Source organism: Caretta caretta, chromosome 5 (assembly GCF_965140235.1).
Source record: "Caretta caretta isolate rCarCar2 chromosome 5, rCarCar1.hap1, whole genome shotgun sequence".
NCBI lineage: Eukaryota > Metazoa > Chordata > Testudines > Cheloniidae > Caretta > Caretta caretta.
Window position 1 is genome coordinate 100,593,646 of NC_134210.1, and position 23,226 is coordinate 100,616,871.

The window sequence follows — 23,226 nt, forward strand, 5'->3', positions numbered from 1 at the left end:
CCCCTAACCCAACCATAGTACGAAAACTGTGTGCAAACCAGGCCAAAATCTACCCACCCCTCCTTCGCCAAAGCTCACCATAATGTAAAAACCTAGGGGAGTGACTTTTTGCAAGGGTGTCCTATATATAGCAGAACATAACACACATCTCTAGGAGGTGTGGAGTACACAAGGGAGGAGCGGGTGTCTTTTCCCCCGGGCCTTTGGCTGAGTACCACGTATGTTCACAGACCCAGGGATACCAAAAGCGGTGCCCTCTTACCAGCGGTACGTTAGGGTGGGTCTCCCATACTGCACGCAGTGCGAGCGCAGAGTCAAAGCCCCCTTGCGCTCCAGCACGTCTGGGGGTCCTATGTCCATCCTCAGGCGGGTCCCTCTGGCGCGGCACCGCACTGCACTGTCCCCCCGCCCCCAGACCTAAGCACTGAGCCTCCCCTCGCGGCCGTTCACACGCAGGGGCTAGCCCCCTCCAGCAGCTCCGCCCCACTTCCCCACAGAAGCCTCCTTGCTCCCAACCCCTTGGGGTAACGCTGCCCCCAGCTCTCCCTCTCAGCACAGCAATAGCCCCTACAAGATGTTACTTCTTGTGGCGCCAAGTCCCCCAGGTACAATAGAGACATTCCTACGCAGGCGCCGCCTAATCCCCTTGGTAACGAGAGACGCTACGAGGAAGGGGGTGGAGCGAAGAGAGCTTTCCGCGCTTCGGCCGGGACTATAAGCCTGTGGCCCCAGAGCGCGGAACGGCCGCCCCGAGGCGGACTACATTTTCCAGCATGCAACGCTCTGCTTTGACCGGAGCGAACAACGGACAATGCGACGCATTGCATGATGGGAAATGTAGTCCAGTAAAGAAGAACATATATTAAAGCGGTGATAAAAAACGTGACTTCGTTTTGAAAGGGACTGAGGGGAGTTGAACCCTCCTCCCCCATTTACCGCAGCACCTCACTGCCTAACCTCTCCCATCTGCCCAGCCTGGAGGGCACAAGAGGCAACAAAGAGATAAACAAACAGTGCTGTGATGACTTCCAGCTCCCTAGGGGGCCATGCAGGTATCTCATCATTACCTGTGTTGTCTGGAAGCTGCCAGCAGACCCAGTCATGGACTAGTCCCCCACTGTGCTGATTCCTGCACAAACAGTCCCTGCTAGGGTGACCAGACTTTATACAGACAGTCGCGATTTTGGGGTCTTTTTCTTATATAGGCTCCTATTATCCCCCACCCCAATTTTTCACACTTGCTGTCTGGTCACCCTAGTCCCTGCCCCAAAGAGTTTACAATCTAAGTTAACAGTATTCCTGCTCTGGAGACCAGACAGGCAGGGTGGATCAGAGACAATTTTGCACATTCAGTGCTGAATAAATAATTTTGGTTTTGCTCCTGCTATGGTCACAAGAGGTGCCATCCAGCTAATACAGATGGCCTTAGAAGCTACGGATGAAATCCTGGTCCCATTAAGGTCAATGGCAGAACTCTCACCGACTTCAGTGGGATCAGGATTTCACCCTAAAGATTTGCAAGATTGGACATGACTCCCACAAGTAGTCTAAATAGTTTAGGACTTTTTTTTATTGATATTTTAAATCTTCACTCCATTTGGACAAGTAGGTGCATAAGTATTGTGATTATAATTGTAGCTCATCAGATGATTTAAAGTTACCTCTAGCAAATAAATCCAAAATAGTATATATAGTTCCACTTACTTTCTATGCCCTCAAATCGGACTTGTAATAAATCTGCATTATTCCAAGGAGAGTCTAAATATTCATTTACATAACAGGATTCAGATGGTAAAACGGTAACATTACCTAACAATATCATGTTATTTCTGTTTCTGCTATTACTGGTATTACTTCACTTTTTTGCAGGGTTTTTTTTTAAATATTGTCCAAGTCTTTGGAGATAAGATGCTTTGCTTTAATTTCCTTCTCTATATAAAGTATGGTTTTATTCTGAAAAGTGTTGGCAAAAAGTGTCATTAAGGGGTTTCATACCTATTTTGTCTCCATTATTTCCACATTAAATATGTTCTGTTTACAAGCTTTAAAAAAAAGTGTTTTTCTAACTATTGACCCTGCAAATGAAAGTAACTCTGCCCCTTGTGCATCAGCATCTGTAATGACAATTCTATCGGCCAAAATATGGCAAGGGCAACACCTGTGCAAACCCATTGATTTCACCAGTAAATTCACTACATTGTCACTAGTAGGGTAGCACTGGTGTAACAGACTAGAACTTGGCACAGAATTCTATTGTCAAGAAGGAAGAGAAACCTAGTTCAAACTTTTTTACCCTCTTAGCTATGTTAGCTCTGCTGGAATAATAGGAATAAAATGTAGTGGAAGCTTATTTTTTGTCATTAAAGTGGGCAAATAAAACCCTGAATAAATTCAGGGAGAAGATCTGTTAAGTAAGGTGCTTCCATTTTCATTCACTTTTCAGATTAGAACTGCACTTTAAATATTTATACATGTTGCAGACTGAGTTGATTAACTTTTAGTTTGCCCTATTGAACAACTGAAAAGTGTGTATTTAAACTGCCATTCACTTCTTCCTTTTCAGCATGTCTGTAAATGTTTATGGATGACTAAAGTCAGCTGCCCATTTACTTCTCTTTACAAATTACAATTAAGCCTTTAATTGATGTTGGTGTTCTCTAAGGCTATGTCTACACTACAAAGTTAAGTTGACTTAAGTTATATCAACATTCATCTAGCACTCTAGTTAAACCACTGTTGCACATCCACACAATGCTCCTAGGACAGTGGAGTGCATCCGCAGTAGGTGCGCTTGTGGACACAGAGAGCAGTGCACCGTGGGTAGCTATCCTACTGTGCAACTTGCCACCATCTGCCACTGGTGTTCTGGAAAGGGTTTGCAGTGCCTCATGGGAGAGTGCTCAGTATCCCATGATGCAGTTTTCTCCATCCCATCATTCCATTGGCTTCCTAGTACATTTTATATCACTTTTCAACAGACCCTGTAAACTATGTACCTGCCATCCCTGTCAGAAAGCATGGATCCTGAACTGCTCTCTAAAGTTGTGGTGACTGTTATGAACACAACGCGGCTGATCCTGCACTATTTCATGAACTGTAAATCTGATGATGACACTGTGGTGTCTGGCCTGCTGTGTGCCATGGTCAGAAACAATTCAAGATTGCTGTTGGCATTTATGGAGCAGCTGCACATGGTGGACTGTTGGTTCTGGGTGAAAGAAACAAGCACTGAATGGTGGGATTGTATCATTATGTGAGTATGGGATGATGATGCAAACATTTCTATCTTTTGGAAGGAACATGAAAATCAAGAGCACATTTGCCATTGAGGCTCTCACAGCTATGTGTAAGTCGAGCTGTCATTCTGAAACAACTCCGTCCAGGTGTACTTGGGGGGGGGGGGCAGCATGGGGAGGGTATGGAAGGCAGTTCTGTAAGGGCTGCAAGGGGAAATGAGCACAGAGGTGTTCTTCCTAAAGTCCAGTCAGGGATGTCAACATGTCTGTTTGCTCCCTGAGCAGCTTTATCTTCTGCTTCTGCCTGTTTCCTATCCTGACTGTCCAGTCACAGTTTTTCATTGCTAGTCGCTCTCCATTATCTCTGCTCACATTCTGAAGCACCCAAGCATTGTAGCAACTCCTGGAATATATCTTCCTTACTCCTCTTATTTCATCTCCTTATCAGATGGAGCCACTCAGTTGGTGTGCAGGAGGAAACCCTCAAAAACACATCTGCATATGCTAACAAAACAATAGGCAGAGGCATTATTGTGAGTACACTCACACACTTGATCCAAACAAGTTAGAAATACAACTTTCTCACTATCCCTTGGCAGGCACACTGCACAGCAGGAGCCCCAGGAGTTTGGCTGGGGGCAGGGGGCAAGATGGGACAAAGGGTGTGTGTGGGGGGGGAGGGGTGGTGGTTCAGAGGGATATCACTACAAGTGCCTAGGATTATTATTCTGAATACTGGCAGCATTTTCCACAGGTGGGAGTGATAGCAGCTGATATCTTGCTCCTGAGGGTAATGGAGGATGCAAGGTGAAGCTCCTGAATGCATGAGGCTGCAGATCGGGTCCATATGCGGCTCACCTATGTGCTGCTATGGTGCCTGCAAAAGTAATTGCCGATTGGCACAGCAAAGTTTCCTACCCCAGGGGGAAGAAACAAGGCAGCCCTCCAAAGAAGCCTTTAGAAGAGGATTGCAGAATACCTCCAGGAAAGTTTTCTAGAGAGCTCTATGGAGGATTCCTGGGACATTCCAGTGTTCATAAACAAACTTTTATGCAGGGCCTCCTCTGCCAAGCTGAACCAGAGAATAAGAAGCCGATTCAAATTGTGTTGGTTATTTTAGTCCCTCTTCTACCCTGATTGAAAAAGCAAAGCATTACCTCATGCCTTTCTGCAGCATCGAAGCACAATGAGTAAGGCTAGGTTTTAGTCACAGGTATTTTTAGTAAAAGTCAGGGACAGGTCACCGGCAGTAAACAAAAATTCACAGCCCGTGACCTGTCCATGACTTTTACTAAAAATAGTAGTGACTAAAACTTGGGGCGAGGCTGCCAGGGGCCCCCACAGGTGCTGGGGGTGGGTGGGAAGCGGCCCAGGAGCCCCACTGGTGCAGGGGGGGAGCGGGCGGCAGTGCATGGCCTAGGTCCCCCAGCTAGCGTTGGGGTGTGTGTGACAGGGCCAGCAGGCCCCATACCTGGCTCCATGCCTTCCCCCCTCCCAACAGCAATGTTTGGGTGTGGGAGGGGGCAGGGCATTGGGGCATGGGATGTGGAGAGGCGGGCTCTGGGTGGCGCTTATCTGGAGGACTCCCCAGAAGCAGTGACATCCCCCTCACTCAGCTGCTAGGTGGAGGTATGGCCAGGCAGCTCTGCATGCTGCTTCTGCCTGCAGGCACTGCCTCCACAGCTTCCATTGGCTGCAGCTCCCATTGGCCACTTCCCAACCAATGGGAGCTGCAGGGGCAGTGCCCTGGGTGGAGGCAGCATGCAGAGTTGCCTGGCCACACCTCCTCCTAGCAGCTGAGCAAGGGGGACATCACCGCTTCCAGGGAGGCCCCCAGGTAAGCACCGCCCAGCCTGCCTCACCCCCTCTCCTACCCCAACCCCCTCTCACACCCAAACTCTTCTGCTGGGGGGGCGCATGGTGTCCCAAGACTGCCCCAGCAGCAGCGGTGCACCTGGTGCAGAGGCTGCCTGAGCTGCCCCTGAGCCAGTCACAGAGGTCACGGAATCCGTGACAAACTTGCAGCCTTAACAATGAGTACTTACCAGAGCTTCCCTCTCCTGCATCAGTCATGCAAGAGCTGGAGTACTGGGACTGGTTAGACCTCCCCAGAGTTTAAAAGAGATCCTGGCTCACCACGCCACCGGATGTTACTGTCGCCTGTCTCCCATCCTCCTCCAACTCCACTTCCTTGTCCACTATGTCATCCTTGGGGTTTGCTCCAATAGCAACTGTCTCCAGCCCCCCTGAAGTATCAACAGGGCTCTTGGCAGTGGAAGTGAGGTCAGCGCTGAAGATGGCATGCAGATCCTGGTACAAACGGCATGTCTTTGGCGATGTTCCAGCACAACCATAGGCCTCCCTTGCCTTCTGCTACGCGTGCCTCTGCTCCTTGATCTTTGCATGGCACTGCTACATGACCCTATCATACCCCTTCTCCATGCCACAAGCAATCTGACCATAGGTATCAAAGTTCGCACAGCTAGAGCAAAGCTGTGACGGCACAGCCTCCTCTCCCCGAAGACCCAGCAGATCCACCACCTCCGGTGTGCTCCAAGCAGGAGTGTGTTTGCGGCTGGGCAACGGCATGCTCAGCTGGGCAGATGCTATCTGAGCTGTCCACGCTGAGCAAACAGGAAGAGCAATTTCAAAAATTCCCAGGGCTTTAAAGGGAGAGAGGCGCATGCCTGTCTACTTGGCAGAAGGGCAGAGTTCAAACTGGTGACCAAAGGACTCACAACGGGCACTGTGGGACACCTCCTGGAAGTCGCTTTGGGCGACATAAGCAACACGGTGTCCACACTGACACTGCATTGCCCTAAGCACTGCGCCTCATGTCGAGGTGATTTTATTATGTTGCTGTAGCAGGAGAGATAAATTGGCAGGAGGAACATTGCAGTGTGTACACCTCCACAGTTAGTTCAACATAAGCTGCCTTATGTCGCCTTAACTTTGTAGGGTAGACAAGCCCTAATACTCAGCACTTAGTATAATATGTATTAAATGTAACTAAAAGAGAAAATAACAGTACAGTAACTCCACTTAAAGTCATCCCGGTTAACGTTGTTTTGTTGTTACACTGCTGATCAATTAGGGAACATGCTCATTTAAAGTTGTGCAATACTCCCTGTGGTCTCAGCTTGCTGATTAAACAAGGCAGCTTACCTAAGAGTGGGTCAGTGTACTTAAAGGGGAAATGTGCATCTCTCTCTCTCTCTCTCTCACACACACACACAAACACGGTGTGTGTCTCTGTCTGCCATGCTGTCTCCTCTACGTCCATTCCTGCTGTCGTGTACAGTGTGAGGCTACATTAACGAGTTAACCCGTGAGACTTCAGCCAATTGCTAGTTCATCATTTAGCAGTAAGGCATTCCCTAGGAAATATCCCACCCTCCGAGTTCACCACCTCAACCAAGCTTCACAATCACCATTGCTGTGTACAGTATTAAATTGTTTAAAACTTATACTGTGTGTGTGTGTGTGTGTGTAAAATATAGTCTTTTGTCTGGCAAAAAAAAAAAAGTTTCCCTGGAACCTAACCCCCCCATTTAATTAATTAATTCTTATGGGGAAATTGGATTAGCTTAATATCGTTTCGCTTAAAGTCACATTTTTCAGGAACATAACGTTAAGTGAGGAGTTACCATACACAGCAATAATATAGTACAGCAAAAGTGTCTAGAGCAACTGTGTCACCTTTGTTACTAAATTTTTGTTGGACAGCAAATATAACCAAAATTAAACTTTAAAAAATAGGATAAAGAATAGGAGCAGTTGTTGAAACTGCACATTGGTACTTGTGCCTCTGAAAATACAGAGCAAGGATGTCAATCTTTACCATCATATTCACAGTTTTGAAACCAACGGACCTATCAGAGTACCCTTGCAAAAGTGAACTGCAGGAGTGGGGCTTTTTTATTTTTATGATTCTATCAATTAACTATTCCCACTGTAACTATAACATTTCCATGGACTTAATTTAAAAAAATTATTTTTGTGTTAAATAGCATGGTACCAAGAGGACTAAGGTAGATTATAAAGATTAGATATTAGTTAAAGGGAGAAAAAGAAAGAAAAAGACTTTCAGTTCCCCAAGGAGGTTTTTTGATTACTCTGAAGTCTTGAGGATACTTATTTGTACAGATCTCTCAAATTGCCACAGCCCTACCAAAGCATGACATTCCAAAGCTCCCATGGGCCCCAGTTAAGCCCAACAAATACATCCTTTCTAGGCTGACCACGCAATTATAGCCTCAAAACCCATATGGGAAGAACATGTTTCATATACAGAAAATATGTTAAGTAAATGTGTGTACATGTACTAAAATTTATGAAAGGGGACACCCTCATATTAATGCGGCACCAGCTCATAGAAAAATCAAAATGAGAAATGTGCTGCCTGAGCATCTCTGCCTAGTGCCCTGTATAAGTAATTTTAAAAACTTAAAAAAATTACACTATAATAAAATTAATGTAATCTATGTACAGTGGCAGATCACATATTTTTAGAGAGACATACAAAATGAAGTATTTAAAACACAGAATTTAAATCTTGAGAAACTGCCACATGAGAGAAAAGGTATAAATTCCAGACTGGTAGCCAAGAATTCTTGACAGACTGCTCCAGTTCTGACACCAAGTCCCTCTGTGACCTTGGACAAGCCACCTAACTCCTTTCTCAGCTTCCCACCAGTAGAATAACACCTAAACCCACAAAGGAATTGTAAGGATTAATGACATATTAGCAAAACAATGCAAAAATTCATACAATCGTTATAAAATTATTACAATGTTAAGGTAAATGAAATTTTGGGCCCAACAGACCTAACAGTATCTTTTTTATTTAATGACACTTATTATTTGAAATAAATACAAAAGTTTGTAATCTATGACATTATATCACTCATACTGAAAACAATTTATCATACATAAACAATGTGCATATCACTTTTATCAAAAAGTAGTTTTCATCTTTGAGAAACATTGTTCCCAAAATTAAAAAGTTATAGTGTGTGTGTGTATATATACACAGGCACACAATTAAAAGGTTAGCAAGTTATTATAACTTGACTATTAAACCAGCCCCACGAGAAATGGATATTAATACCGCTACAAATAGTTTACTTCCCACTCCCCAAGAATAAAAGGTTAAATAACTATATCCTCCTAAACAACCAAGCATTACCATAGGTAATTCCAATAAATATAAGCCTGGAGAAGTTTGGGTTTTTTTTAATTGTGAAAGGAGGCAATTTGCAATTGGTCTTAAAATATTTGGTTTCAGAAGTTTCGCCTTCAGGACCTCTTGCTATATCCCCAAACGGCGTTGAAATATCTCCTCCATTATGTCATCAATATATACATAATGCTTATTTTCTTTCTTGGGTACCAAGGTCCATCTCCCAGATTTCCTATGGTAAATTCTACGGTATCTATTAGAAAAATAAAAAAGGGGGAGAAATGTTTTATTAGGAGAAAAAATGCTGAATATAATAACATAATTATAGAAATACATGTTTTCATCCATAAGTATGTATAAATTAAAGGCCTCAGTCCTGCAAACTCTACTCACACACTAACTTCTGTGGGGAAATTTGTGTAGTAAAAGGGCTACAAGATCAGCCCCTAAAAGCCTGCAAAAATGTAATTAGTCTCTATCCTTTTGTTTACAATTGAAGTCAATGGAGCTTCACCAATTTACACTGAGGAAAAGATTGACATCAACTGATACAAGGCAGATTATTCACATATACCGCATTCCCCCACTCTTTGCATTCATGCTCACACAACTCAGCGAGGCCTATGTGTAGTGACTTTTCGGAGATTAATTTTAGGTCATTCTCCAAAGTCAAACTTATAAAGGTTCTCTGTGCTGCACCTGAGCAATTATTGAGTAAAGGAGTGATTGAGGTGGGCAGGGGATCCAAACACAGCATAAAATTGACTGACAAAGACACCATCTGAGGGAGGTGGAAAAGCAACTGGTTGTATTTACTACTTCTCTGTAGCTTCTTAGTGAGCATCATAGGTTCATACTAGCTACTACAGGCTGAAACTGTGGCTGAACCATGTACTTTTTGAGCACACTTGTCCAAGTGCTGAATTGTCTCTAGCTGTGTGTTCCCTCTCTCTCGCTCATGCAAATTATGTAGAATCCTGAACTTTGTATTAACATAAGAAAAAGCAAATTCTCTGCTGGCATAACTCCCCTGAATTCAGCAAGAAATTTAGTCAATAGTGTGTGTGTAATGCTGTAGGTAACAGTACAAGCTCATTTCTTAGAGCAAATGACAATTAACTGCAACTATTAACTAAAAAAAAGAAACAATAGATTAGTGCAATGACAGACTTACATTAACTGATTCTGTTGATTGTGCATGGTTTGCCGGTTCAAATGCATATTGTAATCAATAGCAGCCAAAAAACATCTTGCTCTGTACACTGGATAGGTGTATTCAAAACTTTTGGGAGCATACATATGCACATGCTGCTGAAACTGTTCCAGATCAAATGTGGATCTTTATAAAAATAAATATATGATTTGTTTTTCAGAACATCTTTAACATATTACTAAAATTATCAGGAAGACACTATATAACTTGCACAGAAATATTAATGAAGTGTAGAAAGACTTTTTCTTTTATTAGCAAGTAACTTTTCCTCAAGTTACAATTGTTACATTTAAAATTCACTTAGCTTCAACTGTGTTACGTGGTTTAGTACTACTAAATGAGAGTTTGAATGATTTAGTATATATGCAAAACTACCTTTTTTGGCACACAGTCTACATTCATTTTTAGTAGGAAGGGAAGAGAATAATTTGGAGGAAACAAAGACAGCCTAACATCCACAATTCAAATTTGTTATACCTAAACTGTAGAAAGTATGGGATGTTTCTCAGAAACTTTTTATCCAAAATTATTCTGCACATTTCAGTGTGAGGTTTGCTTCCCTTTTCTAGCCATTCCTTTTCTCTTTCATCCATTTGAGGACCATGTTTGCACCGTCCCTCAATGATGCCGTTTCCACTAGCCCACTGATGTTCATTGACCACATGATGAACTAAGCCACACCACATTCCCTACAATGTTAAGAAACCATGATAATAAAATGTAATTTACTGCAGTAAAATATTGTATTGGAATATTACAATTTAACTCTAAATTACAACTTACAATAAATTTTTCATATGAATTTGCTTCCTTGCAGCAAAACCAGAAATAATTGACAATATCTGAACACCATTGTAAAAGACGGCGACAATCTTTCTGTCTGCTAGCCTGAAAAATAAAGATATGCATAACTATTAAAGACAAAAAGGCTTGCCTGTGTGTGTCCTCTACTTATCTACTGAAATGACATATAGTAAACACTTCTGTAGGCAGAGAGAGTGTCTTCCTGTATTCTGTACAACACCTACCAAATTATGGCCAATGCCATAATATAAACTATCATAATAATAGTACAGCACAGATAATGGAAATATAAGCTTTCCCACATTGCCTGACTGATGTGGAAAAAAAACACCTCTAATAATGAGAGATTAGTTCATCTCCAGACCATTCACTCTTTGCCGGTATACTGAGACTGCGATAATGGAGGCCTCTTAGGATCAATTATGGTGGTTTTTCTGCTATGGATACTGAGAGGCAGATCCTAAGTTGATGTAAATTGCCATAGCTCCAATGACTTCAGTGGTACTAAAAGTCAACAGAGCTATGACAAGTTACATCAGCTGAGGATCTGTCCCATAGAAATTAACTGAGATCATCATACATATTTCACAGAACTGACTACATATCCATTAGTGATAGCATTCTACCACAACTGACCTGGGCTGGATTTGAACCTGTTAAAGACTCTATATCTTATTATCAAACCCCTGAGATATTAAGTCAAATACTATGTTTTGAATGTACTATGATAAATTGTATTATACCATTACAAGTAACTACAAAATACATAGTTATTCTATACTCAGAGAAATGTTACCTCAATTAATTTATGTCCAAGATTTTTGGCACCACCCCATATGTCATATGAATGGATTACACAGGGGAATTTCTTTGCTGTGGATAAAAAAAATACATAATAATTAGATTTATCTTTCATCGCTGTTCAGTTTATTCATAGCTCCTATGTGAAATTAAACCTTTTATTTTTTCAAAATTCATTTATCAGAATTTTCCCCAAATGCACATTGGCAGAGCATATAGAAGACAACTGACTTAAAGCTCAGTGATCACTACAGCAGTTTAACACACCTGGATAATAACAATGTTAAGAAAGGAAGCCTGTTGAACACAAATGTCTGATAGCAGAAACGTATATAATTTTTTAAAAGTACATTTTATAATGCCATTTAAAATAAAAGCAAATACAATTTAGTTTTCAGTCCTTTTTGGACAGCAATATGAAAACTTAATTGTAAAAAGAACAGTTGTTGTAAATTGTTTACATAATTATACATAACAGCTCCTGCAACTTACAAGCATCAGTACTCTATCATGAGTCAGCACTTCTAGTGATTTTTAGGGGTATCACAGATTTCCATCCGCATTAGATACTGTACCCCAAAAATGTAAGATATGTCTACTCTGGAAAAAAAAAGTGCAATATTAATTTGGGTTCTAACAGCAGTGAAGACATGGCTTTTTAATAGCTTAAGTTCAAGTTTCTAGGGGAGCCTGAATTTGAATTTAAGTTTCTAATCCAAATTTAAAAGCCAAGCTGCTGTGCCTTCACTGCTATTTTAACCTGAGTTAGCTAACAAACACACTTTTTTTTATTTTTTTTGCAGCGTAGGCATATCTATAGAAAAAAGCTAGACCTATTATTCCACTTGGGGGTTCTGACAACTTTAACAAACTATTTTAAGATATTTTTCCAAGATTTACATCACCAGAACCTTTGGATGGATTTTGACTAGGGCTGTCAAGTGATTATAAAAAATTAATCACGATTAATCACTCTGTTAAACAATAATAGAATACCATTTATTTAAATATTTTTGGATGTTTTCTACATTTTCAACTATATTGATTTCATTTACAACACAGAATAAAAAGTGTACAGTGCTCACTTTATTTATTTTTATTACAAATATTTGCACTGTAAAAAAGAAAAAAACAGAATTTTTCAATTAACCTCATACAAGTACTGTAGTGCAATCTCTTATCATGAAAGTTGAACTTACAAATGTAGAATTGTATACAAAAAAAATAACTGCACTCAAAAATAAAACAATGTAAAACTTTAGAGCCTAGAACTCCAATCAGTCCTACTTCTTGTTCAGCCAATCATTCAGACAAAGAAGTTTGTTTACATGTGGGAGATAATGTTGCCCACTTCTTGTTTACAATGTCACTTGAAAGTGAGAACAGGAGTTCGCATGGCACTGTTGTAGCCAGTGTTGCAAGATATTTACATACCGGATGCGGTAAAGATTCATATGTCCCTTCATGCTTCACCCACCATTCCAGAATACATGCTTCCATGCTGATGAAGGGTTCTGCCCAATAACAATACAAAGCAGCGTGGAATGATGCATATTCATTTTCATCATCTGAGTCAGATACCACCAACAAAAGATTGATTTTCTTTTTTGGTGGTTTGGGTTCTATAGTTTCCACATCTGAGTGTTGCTCTTTTAAGACTTCTGAAAACATGCTCCACACCTCGTCCCTCTCAGATTTTGGAAGGCAATTCAGATTTTTATACCCTGGGTCAAGTGCTGTAGCTATCTTTAGAAATCTCACATTGGTACCTTCTTTCCATCTTGTCAAATCTGAAGTGAAAGCGTTCTTAAATCGAACAACATGTGCAGGGTCATCATCCAAGACTGCCATAACACAAAATAATGGCAGAATGTAGGTAAAACAGAGCAGGAGACAAACAATTCTCCCTCAAGGAGTTCAGTCACAAATTTAGTTAATGTATTTTTTTTTTTTAAATGAGCAACATCGGCATGGAAGCATGTCCTCTGGAATAGTATCCAAAGCATGAAGAGGCATACGAATGTTTAGCATACTTGGCACATAAATACCTAGCAATGCCTGCTACAACAGTGCCATGTGAACACCTGTTCTCATTTTCAGGTGACATTTGTAAATAAGAAGAGGGCAGCATTAGCTCCCGTAAATGTAAACAAACTTGTTTGCCTTAGTGATTGGCTGAACAAGAAGTAGGACTGAGTGGACTTGTAGGCTCTAAAGTTTTACATTGTTTTGTTTTTGAGTGCAGTTATGTAACCAAAAAAAAAAAAAAAAATCTACATTGTTAAGTTACACTTCCACAATAGAGACTGCACTATGGTACATATATGAGGTGAACTGAAAAATACTATTTCTTTTATCATTTTTACAGTGCAAATATTTGTAATAAAAATAATAATATAAAGTGAGCACTATACACTTTGTATTCTGTGTTCTAAATTTAAACAAAATATTTGAAAATGTAGAAAAACTTCCAAAATATTTAATAAATGTCAATTGCTTAATTATATTCTATTAAACATTCTATTGTTTAATAGTGCAATTAATCATGATTTTTTTGAGTTAATCACGTGAGTTAACTGCGATAAACAGACAGCCCTAATTTTGACCCTTATGTATGGCTTGAAATACATTATACTTCGTGTTATCTGACTTAGCTGAAATTCTAGTTACATAATTAAAGTAGTATAGTAGAAAAGTAATACAGAAGTAAGCCTTAAAAGTACACTGTCAACTACAGAGTTTTAAAACTGGTTGAAAACTTTCTGTTAAAAATGTTTTTCAACAGAAAATTGTATTTTTTACTACATTTTTTTCTCACAGAAAATTTCAATTTTTCGGCTGAAAACCAAAATATCTTGATTTATGAATGCTCCTGCAGTGCCTCCTTGGAGATGTACTTAGGTTGCCTCATGTCCCCATTCTCTTGTATGGGCCCCACTTTCAGCCATACCACATGATGCACCATGGCCAGAGACTACTATGATATCATACATCCACTTCCTCTCTCCAAGTAGGAAGACCTGAGTACATCATAGGATGGTGAAATGGTCGGATTATGGGTATATAGAGAAGAATGAGAACTTGAGGAGCCCAAACTAGAGCTCCCATGAGACAGTACAGCAGCATTTTTAATTTTTGAATTTCTGCCAAAAATCAAAAATTTCCAAAGAAAGCCTCCCCATTTTTCAACCAGCTCCAGCAAAACTTTTTTAGAAACTTGATAGTGAAGTGTCTTTCCTTATGTCCTTTCTATCTGGCAAATACTGATTCTTCCTAGCTTGTATATTTAACAGTCTGACATTAAAATGCTGGTTTTTATTTCCTTGTTTATGCGCTATCACTGATTAGTTCAGCAGTGCTTTGTGAACAGTGTTAAATCCAAATGCTGGAAATCCTTTCCTTCAGAAACAGTCTTATGGAAGTCAATGGGACTACTTGTTCGAATAATAATTACTTATTTGTTTAAAGCAAAATCCAGGCTGCTAAGACCAAACTCTCTCTTCAGATACCTATGGGCAATTCCAACTGACATCTGGGAGTTGCACTCCCAGTTCTGAGGGAAGAAATTTAACCTCCAGGTAGTAAACTACTGGAAGCCAATAGTGGACAGCAACATTAGTAAACATTCTTTTTGCGTTAGTCACACAAAAAAATGGAACCACAGTTTTAATTCTTCAGAGATTGGTATAATGGATTTCTTTTTAAAAATACAAATTGAAAATCCAGCAGCTATTTTCAAAGAGATGATTTTTCAGGAAAGTAAAATGTTGGGCCTAAACTATCTAACAGTATGCCTTGAACTTACAGAGTTTTGTAGAGCCTTTATAAAAAGTTAAGAATGATAATTACTTATCAAAGCAGAGATTTGAGAGTGTGAATCAGTAACCACTTCTTTGACCATTAGCTGTTCATCCAACAACTTTTGTAATCCTCTTCGAAAGGCTTCCTTCTCCATAAATGGGGAGTTCAGTTGCGTTTTGCGTTTATCCACTATTTCAATAGCTAAAATTTGTTTAGTTTCTAAATCCATGAATGAGTATACACAATACTGTGCAGAGTGGCCAGGGCCATCCATGTGTCCATCTCCTGCACATTAAGAATTAAATAGAAAAGTTTTATTCTGAGAGAAATAAAACCAAGGTTACTTATTTTAATAAATGTATTAAGAATATTTTTAAAAAAAATCAAGGAACAAATTTGGATGAGGTATCCAAAAAACAAGTAAGTTTTGAAAGGCTTTATTTACCCATAATGACTACTTCCTTCCCATGTAGTTCCTCTAAAATGTGTTGCTTCATTCGACACCAGAAGGATTCTATAGTTGGAACAATAAAGTGACGTTGCATTCTGAAGAATGTACTTGCACTTACGAATGTCAACTTCATAAAGTTTGCCATTTGTGAAATTTTTCCAAAATTGTTTCCTGACAATATGATTGCAGCAGATAAAGCAAGGTCTCCTGCATGTGTCTGTCCTTTTACCAAGGGTTGAGAAGACCATTCAAATGCTATATGTCCTGCACTACATTTCTAGACGTGTTGAAAGTTAAGCAAAAGAATAAAACAAAAAGAAATAAGTGAGGCCGTGTCCTTATTGTTTGCATTACAACAAGCCACAAGACTAAAAATTAGATCTAGAATTATATGGATAGTTTTAAGGGGCACTTTTAATTAAAAAACAAAACAAAACACTGATAATAAAGAGTCTTACATATATTACTATCAACTCCTTAAAAATTAAAGAATTTTAGAAATCCAATGAACTCATTACTATTTATGCTTTTTATTTACTGTTTACATGTCTCTCAACTGGAACAATAAAAAAAAAAAATCAATGAATTTGTTTAGCTTCTTGTAAACAGTCACCTTCACTTTCCAGTTCTTAGTGTTACAACGCCAGGGTTTCAAAGAGACTGCAGGGATAATATTTGCTTATTTCATTTTTTTTTTTATTCTGGAAATATTTTTATTGGTCTTCAGTTTTTTGAAAGCTTGACTTTACAATATATACATTTTGGACCCTATTTAAGTATGTCCACTCAATGATAGGATATGATATATGATAAAATAAAAGATATAGAAAAGCTCACATCAGAAAACATAGGGACTTATCCTGTACACCTTTACTTACGTAAGTAGTCCTTACTCATCTGAGTAACCCCATTGGGCTCAATGTGATTACTTTAGCAAGTGAGAACTACTGACCAAATTAGGATATGCAGAAACAGGCCCGAGGATATTAAAAATAAGCACTAAGGTCTCACTCCTGTAATTAGACCCATGTGGGCTGACCTTTGTGGAAGTAATTATTTTCAAAAGGATACTGTGCAGGATCCATGGGGTTTCATTTAAGTCAGTGAAACTCCACAGGGCTCTGCACATAGACATAAACTATAAGGGTTGGAAGGGACCTCAGAAGGTCATCTAGTCCAACCCCCTGCTCAAAGCAGGACCAATCCCCAAATTTTGCCCCAGATCCCCAAATGGCCCCCTCAAGGATTGAACTCACAACCCTGGGTTTAGCAGGCCAATGCTCAAACCACTGAGCTATCCCTCCCCCACATGTGGATCTGATTGCAGGATCAGGACCATAGAAAATTAAACTACTATTAACATATTGTGAAGTAGTTAGAGAGAGAGAGAGAGAGAGATATTTACAAGATATATTACTCACCCATATCAAATGCACACAGGAGGAAACAGGCTGTACAGAAATATCAACTTCACCAGCACAAAACATACATTTTGGTACAACAATTTTTTTGGCTAGTTGAAGAAGGGATCGTTCATAAACAATGTGAATTTTTTCATGAGAAATATCCTGGGTGTCATCCGAAGTCATATCATGAGTTGTCTCCTCAAAGGTTTCTATAAAGTCACCTTGTGACCCATCATCACATTCATCTGTAATACCCAATATATCCTCTGCTATAGACACATTTTTCAAGTGTTTAACTGAAGAAAAACTAAACAAATACAGACAATTAGAATGCATTATAAATATAACACATGAATTAAGACACACTGAGTAATTTAGACCCTGAAAAAAACTGGGTTCAGGTGTTGCTGTTTTTTTAAAAAGGTAAATGTAAAGAAGGAAAAAAAAAAAGATTTTAGAAAGCCTAAAATGAATTAGTTTTTTAAAATTTAAATGGGAACACATTAAAACACTACCCTGCAGAGCTTCAGGGCATGAGAATTAGAAAGCAAAAATTATTATGAGTCAGACCAGTCTAAAGAAAAGGAGTACTTGTGGCACCTTAGAGACTAACCAATTTATTTGAGCATGAGCTTTCGTGCACGAAAGCTCATGCTCAAATAAATTGGTTAGTCTCTAAGGTGCCACAAGTACTCCTTTTCTTTTTGCGAATACAGACTAACACGGCTGTTACTCTAAGACCAGTCTAAGTCACTAACAAGGTGTGTGACATTTACAATGAAGCAAACAACTTAGATTGATGGCAAATAGCATATATAACTTTTTATTTCGTACTTCCAGTTTTAATACACTGTTATACCAAATATAACTCAACAATATAGTATCTTAAAATACTACTTACCTTTTAGAAAGGTCATAGTCATTATCAATAGTACACTCCTCCCCTGAACTGTCTGTTGATTCATCCTCTAAATCTTCACATGGCAATCTGTTAAATAAATTTAGCCAAAAGAAGCAACATTTAATAAACATTTAAATTTATCCTTGGAAATAAAATTCTACATTGCTGAGATTCTTCACCATGTAACAAACCATGGATATACCATATAATCAAGATGCAAGTGTCTCAGCTACTTACATCATCATCTCATTATATAAAATAATAAAGCAAACCATCCAAAAAACCCACCTTGCCTTCAGATGGGAAACACTGGATTTTTGCAATGCAAATTTTACAACACTGAACTTTTAGTATAGACACTTTGCATAGTGAATTCACACATGATTTTAAAGTTTTGGACAAGAGAACTGTACGTAGTAAGTTAATACACGAAAGAAGTCCCATTCGTAAATACTTTGAGGGATAGGTGGGTCAATCACTGAAAAGTGAGAAAATGATAATTTATTCTGATTTTTTTGCACTGAATGTAAATGTGCTATTGCCCAGTATACTTATAACCTCTCCTTTAAATTTCATTGTCTTATCTGAAAATTAAAATTAGCATATAGAATATTTATGGAATTCCATATAGTTAACTCAGATTTGTAAAACATTATGTAAAATTCCTAATATCATAGAAATGTAGGTCTGGAAGGGACCAAAAGAGGTCATCTTGCCCATCCCCCTGTGCTGAGGCAGGACTAATAATATCACATTATCCAGAATTACATGAGTCATAGAAGGCAAAGTCCTTCTCGTCTTCTCACGCAAAATGTCCTACTGAGTTGAGGCCTACTGCAAAGGATAGAGCAACCTCCACTTTCTTGGAAGACACAGCAGAATGGACTAATTATCTAAGATCAAGGATGGAATTCCAGGGAGTGGCCTCCTGTGGCATTTTGCTAGGGAAGTCATGGAGAAGGGAGAGTTACGGAGAGATTGTGGGAGAGAAGAAAAAGGACTCTAATGCTCAGTACTTATGTAATTATTTGCATCTTCACAGAGCTGTATGAATCTTTATCCATAGGCTGCATTAGTACAAATTAGGGACTGAGACCTGTAAGCGCCCTCAGTTTACAAGGAAATTGAGAGGACTCATCCTACAGTTTAGGTTGCTCAGTGTCACTAAGATCCTAATTCTGACCACTCACATATACATCAACCTAGCTTTGGCCCACAAGAAAGCAGCCCCACGAGGTGGGTGGCACCATGGCCTAGAGCAGGGGTTCCAAAACTTGGTTCGGGGCTGGTTCAGGGTAAGTCCCTAATGAGCTGCGAGACGCTTTGTTTACCTGAGCGTTCACAGGTACGGCCGTTCGCAGCTCCCAGTGGCCACAGTTTGCTGTTCCCAACCAATGGAAGCTACGGGAAGCAGCACGGGCCAGGCCACAGCTTCCTGCAGCTCCCATTGGCCGGAAATGGTGAACTGTGGCCACTGGGAGCTGCAAGTGGACTTGTACCTGTGGACGCTCAGGTAAACAAAGCATCTCATGGCCCGCCAGGGGCTTACCCTGAACCAGCTCCAAACTAAGTTTGGGACCCCCTGGCCTAGAGGAATGATCACATGAATGGGAGTTATTTCACTGTCAATTCTTTTTTATTTTTACACAATTTCATGGAAAAAACGGAGAGAAAAAAATTTAAAAAGGATTTTAAGTCACCTTTCGGTGCCTGCTGTTAAAGAGGTCTCTGGCACATCCTCTTCTGCATTTAATGTTGAGTTTCCATCCACTGCCTGTATTTTCACTTCCGATTCCTTGCACACATCTCGGTTTTCATAACTGTCATATCTATATTACAAAATAAGATGAAAGTATCAAAAAGAAACCAATCAGAATAAAATTCACATTTCTCTTTAGATGACGATATTTAATATATAGGACATCTGAATTACTTACAAGTCTAGCAAAAACTTGGCAACTTCAGCATGTGAGAAGACATTAAGCGTTTCCCTAAGTGACATCCATCTTCCTATTTGTTCTCTTATACATATCCTTGATTGAGCCCTTTTTCTCTCTAGACTCTTTCTCCTCCTTTTTTTTTCTGACGGGGAATATATGGTGGGTCTACCAGGTCGCCTTGGTGGTGGTGATGGTGAGGATGAAGAGGATGATGACGACGACATTGCAAGCTTTCAAATGATTAAATTAAACTTTAGTCCTCTTTATCATAACATTCAGTTTTAGTCATTACAGGATACATAAGAGTAGTAAGTTATAATTTTTGGAAAATGACAACAAAATACAATAGATTTGTGGTGTAGAGTTAAGGTTAAAATCTTCATTTATAGCCAAGTTCTAGCCCTCAGATAAGTGAGTATAACTCTCTCTGAAGTCCATGAGAGAGATGCATGTATATCGGGGGGCACAGTTTAGTCCTTATGTTTTAGGGATTAGATTGGATATTAGAATAACAAATGTATAAATTGCTAGTTTTACATATAAATGAGCAAGTGCACATTAATATGGCTGTTGCTCGTTTATATGACAAAAAAAGAACTGAAGGGAAGGGAAAAAACAGTTAATTATTTTAAAACAACAGTAACCAAAGCTTTAAATGTAAAGCATATTAAACTGTGTTAAAGCTCTTATGTGCACATTACACCTAATGCCTTAGTCCTGTAAATACTTATGCACTTGTTTAACTTTAACTTGAAGGCAATGGGATTATTCACACATGCTTAACTTTAAGCGTGTGTTTGCATGATCAGGTCCTGGCATTTAAGAATATTTTTGGAGTTCCAAAATAGGGTAGCCCATAGTGTCTGTGTGTATGCCTGACCTGTATGGGTTACTGACTTGAGTGAGCAACTGGACTGACCATTGAACACCAGCAGAAAAGGAAGGGAATTAAATTTAGTCACAAGTGATCTCAACTCCAAGTGGACAATGCAGTCAGAATTGTAGATCAAGTGTGAAACTGATTCATGCCAGGGCCCTAATGTTCTCTCTCAGGATCTGAAGAACTCTAAATACGAATTACTTGTATCCTGTAGTGGAAGGATGACCTGGAATGCAACACAGCTCAAGGCAACAAGAGGATAAATGACCAGGAGGTGAAAATGAACTATATTAAAGAGCAAGTTTATATGCCTTTTATATTAATATTAATGACATATTCTCAAATTCAGAAAATGACAACACTTAAGCCTAAGATTTTTGGAGAGGCAATAAAAAGTAGGCTGAAACATGACATCTGGTATGCCTGTGGTAGTGTAAGTTTGCTTGTTTATTGCGTGGTTTTTGTTTGCCTATGGAAATTGTTTTTGCCAATGAAAATCTTGGAGTAAAGAAAGTTTGTCTGTAACTACTTATTAAGAACCCCAGAACTCACGCTATTCGGCTGTTTTGTGATAATATTTTTTACCTATGTATACCAAATTGGTTTTTCTGGTTTGTGTTTTGGATAATGATTTATATTTTTCAGACTTTTTTAAAATGTAGGGTTTAAGTTTAGGATATGTTTTATTATAATGTTTTAGGTATTCAACATTACTTTCATGCATGCAATTTATAACATTTTTCAACATTGTACTTACAGAGAAGATGGATTGTATGGGAACTGCATGCAAAGTGACCACGGGTAAAGTAATGCTTAGTGTTGCTTACACCATGCCTTGAACAGAAAAAAAAAATCATAAAATATTTTTGAAGTACAAAAATTTTAAAAAGAACAGAGACAAAACACCATAGAAAATCCTGCCCCTTTAATATTTAATGGACAGGGCCAGCAAGAAGAGAGTTCAAATTCTGAGTCTGTCATGCACAGAACAGGTCCAACAGTAACGTTGCCTTCTGGTGATGTCTTCCATAGCATATATACAGTATTAAGGTTCTATCCTATAAAAATTAACAGGTTTTCTCTTTTTTCATAAAACTGCTAGTATTTTCAATATCTTTTACTTCAGAAACCTATGAATTCCTTCCTTGAGTAAATGTCATTGCGATGCCAATATAAGCCGTTGACACAAAAATCAGGTGATCTGCAATCCAATTTATATCACCACAGTCCACAGAGAAGTAAACAAAAGGCACTCCTTTGTTTCTATTACCTCTCAATAAAATGTTTAATATTTTCCAAGTTAAGAATAAAATAGGAAAATAAACTTCATTGTCAAACTTCAAAAAAAAAAGATTACAAATATTATTTGATCTATTTGATATCCTAAGAAAGATTTTAAAGTGACAGATTTATCTAGCTCAGAGGTTCTCAAACTTCATTGCATTGCAACCTCCTTCTGACAACAAAAATTACTACACGACCCAAAGGGGTGGGGGGTGGGGGAGAGGGAACTAAAGCCTGAGCCTGCCTGAACCCCACTGCCCCAGGTGGGGGGACAGGGGAAAGCCAAAGCCTGATCTTCAGCCCCAGGTGGGGGAGACTGTACCCTCAGCATTGCCACCCAGGGCTGAAGCCCCTGGGCTTCTTTGGCCCCGGGGCAGTGGGACTGGGCTTTGGCCCCAGCAAGTCTAATGCCAACCCTGGCGACCCCATTAAAACAGGGTGGTGACCCACTTTTGAGTCCTAGGCCAGTCTGAGAACCGCTGCGTAGCTATTTAAAAGAATTCTCAACTAGAAGCATAATCAGGGTCATTTAAAGTCAGCAAAATAGACCAGCCAAGTCATATTTTGAACTAATTTTAGGGGCATTTTCAGAGGGGTCTCAGTTTAGTGACGAAGATGTTTGCCGATTATATACCTAAGATCCTCCTCAAGCCTCCTTTAAACAGCTTGGGGAAGAAGACCCAAAGTCACAAGCCTGCGTGTGGAACAAAAACCAGCACGCATGAAGCAGGCGTTACAAGAGTTAGGGGGCCTGCTGCAAACGCTTATGCTTCTGCACATTAACCGTACCCACGCGAGTTATCCCACCGATTTAGATGGGATTACTCATGTTTGCAAACATAAGCACACAGATGTTTGCAGGGCAGGGGCTGCAGGGTGCGCCGCACCCCTCCTTCGGAGGAGACATGGGATTTGGTTTTTAATTGTCGGAACAAGCTACCATAAGGCCTCATCCTCTCAGGTAACCGTCTCCTCCGGATCCCCGCGTCAAGCCGCCACATGCCCTTGTCTGTGCGATTGCGGTGTCAGGCTCGTGCAAGGGCGAGCTCCACCCCAGACACGCTCGGCACACCCGGGGGGGGGGGGGACAGGCTCAGGGCGGTTGGCGGAAGAGCCCAGGCGGTTCCGCGGCTCTTTTCAAGCCTCGTGGCTCGGATTACGGCCGCTGGAGCCGGGAGGCGACGACGCGCGGGGCAGAAGGGCGCGGGGAGGGGGTAACCTGGCTGAGCGCGGCGAGCCGGCCTGTCCCGCTGCTGCCGCCGCCCGGCCGGGGTGGCCGCCGTTGCCAGGGAGCGGCTCGTTCCTCCTCGCTAGGCCGCCGACCCGG

General features: G+C 40.1%; 2 protein-coding genes across 4 annotated transcripts in view; both read right to left on the minus strand.

The window, feature by feature from the left end:
* Nucleotides 1-661, minus strand: part of CFAP95 (cilia and flagella associated protein 95) — a 55,414-nt gene extending 54,753 nt beyond the window's left edge. Inside the window, exon 1 of the mRNA XM_048850935.2 lies at nt 263-661. Within this exon, the coding sequence (XP_048706892.1) occupies nt 263-360 (98 nt within the window). The 5' untranslated portion in view covers nt 361-661. The remainder of the gene's footprint in view (nt 1-262) is intronic.
* Nucleotides 662-8,060: 7,399 nt separating this feature from the next.
* Nucleotides 8,061-23,213, minus strand: LOC125637420 (uncharacterized). Of its 3 annotated transcripts, none has more exons than XM_048851819.2 (13): nt 23,119-23,213; nt 21,373-21,449; nt 19,733-19,965; nt 19,496-19,624; nt 17,796-17,882; nt 16,910-17,201; nt 15,483-15,765; nt 15,086-15,322; nt 11,232-11,308; nt 10,415-10,519; nt 10,109-10,320; nt 9,593-9,757; nt 8,061-8,671 (listed from the first exon to the last, which is right to left on the minus strand). In XM_048851819.2, the coding sequence occupies exons 3-13, from the start codon at nt 19,957-19,959 to the stop codon at nt 8,548-8,550; spliced, it is 1,938 nt and encodes a 645-aa protein (XP_048707776.2). In that variant the 5' UTR covers nt 19,960-19,965; nt 21,373-21,449; nt 23,119-23,213; the 3' UTR covers nt 8,061-8,547. The 3 variants fall into 3 exon arrangements, with proteins under 3 accessions (XP_048707776.2, XP_048707775.2, XP_048707777.2); XM_048851818.2 differs by lacking the exon at nt 23,119-23,213 and adding an exon at nt 22,840-22,971; XM_048851820.2 differs by lacking the exons at nt 8,061-8,671; nt 10,109-10,320; nt 23,119-23,213 and adding an exon at nt 22,840-22,971 and having other exon boundaries at nt 9,612-9,757.
* Nucleotides 23,214-23,226: the final 13 nt, after the last annotated feature.

Excerpts from the sequence above, each read along its gene's own strand:
- LOC125637420 (XM_048851819.2), bottom strand. The coding sequence starts at position 19,959 with ATGTCGTCGTCATCATCCTCTTCATCCTCACCATCACCACCACCAAGG. Across the intron at positions 10,321-10,414 it reads ATTCATATGAAAAATTTATT|GGAATGTGGTGTGGCTTAGT; the intron begins GTAAGTTGTAAT and ends TTAACATTGTAG. Across the intron at positions 8,672-9,592 it reads AATCAACAGAATCAGTTAAT|ATACCGTAGAATTTACCATA; the intron begins GTAAGTCTGTCA and ends TTTTTCTAATAG.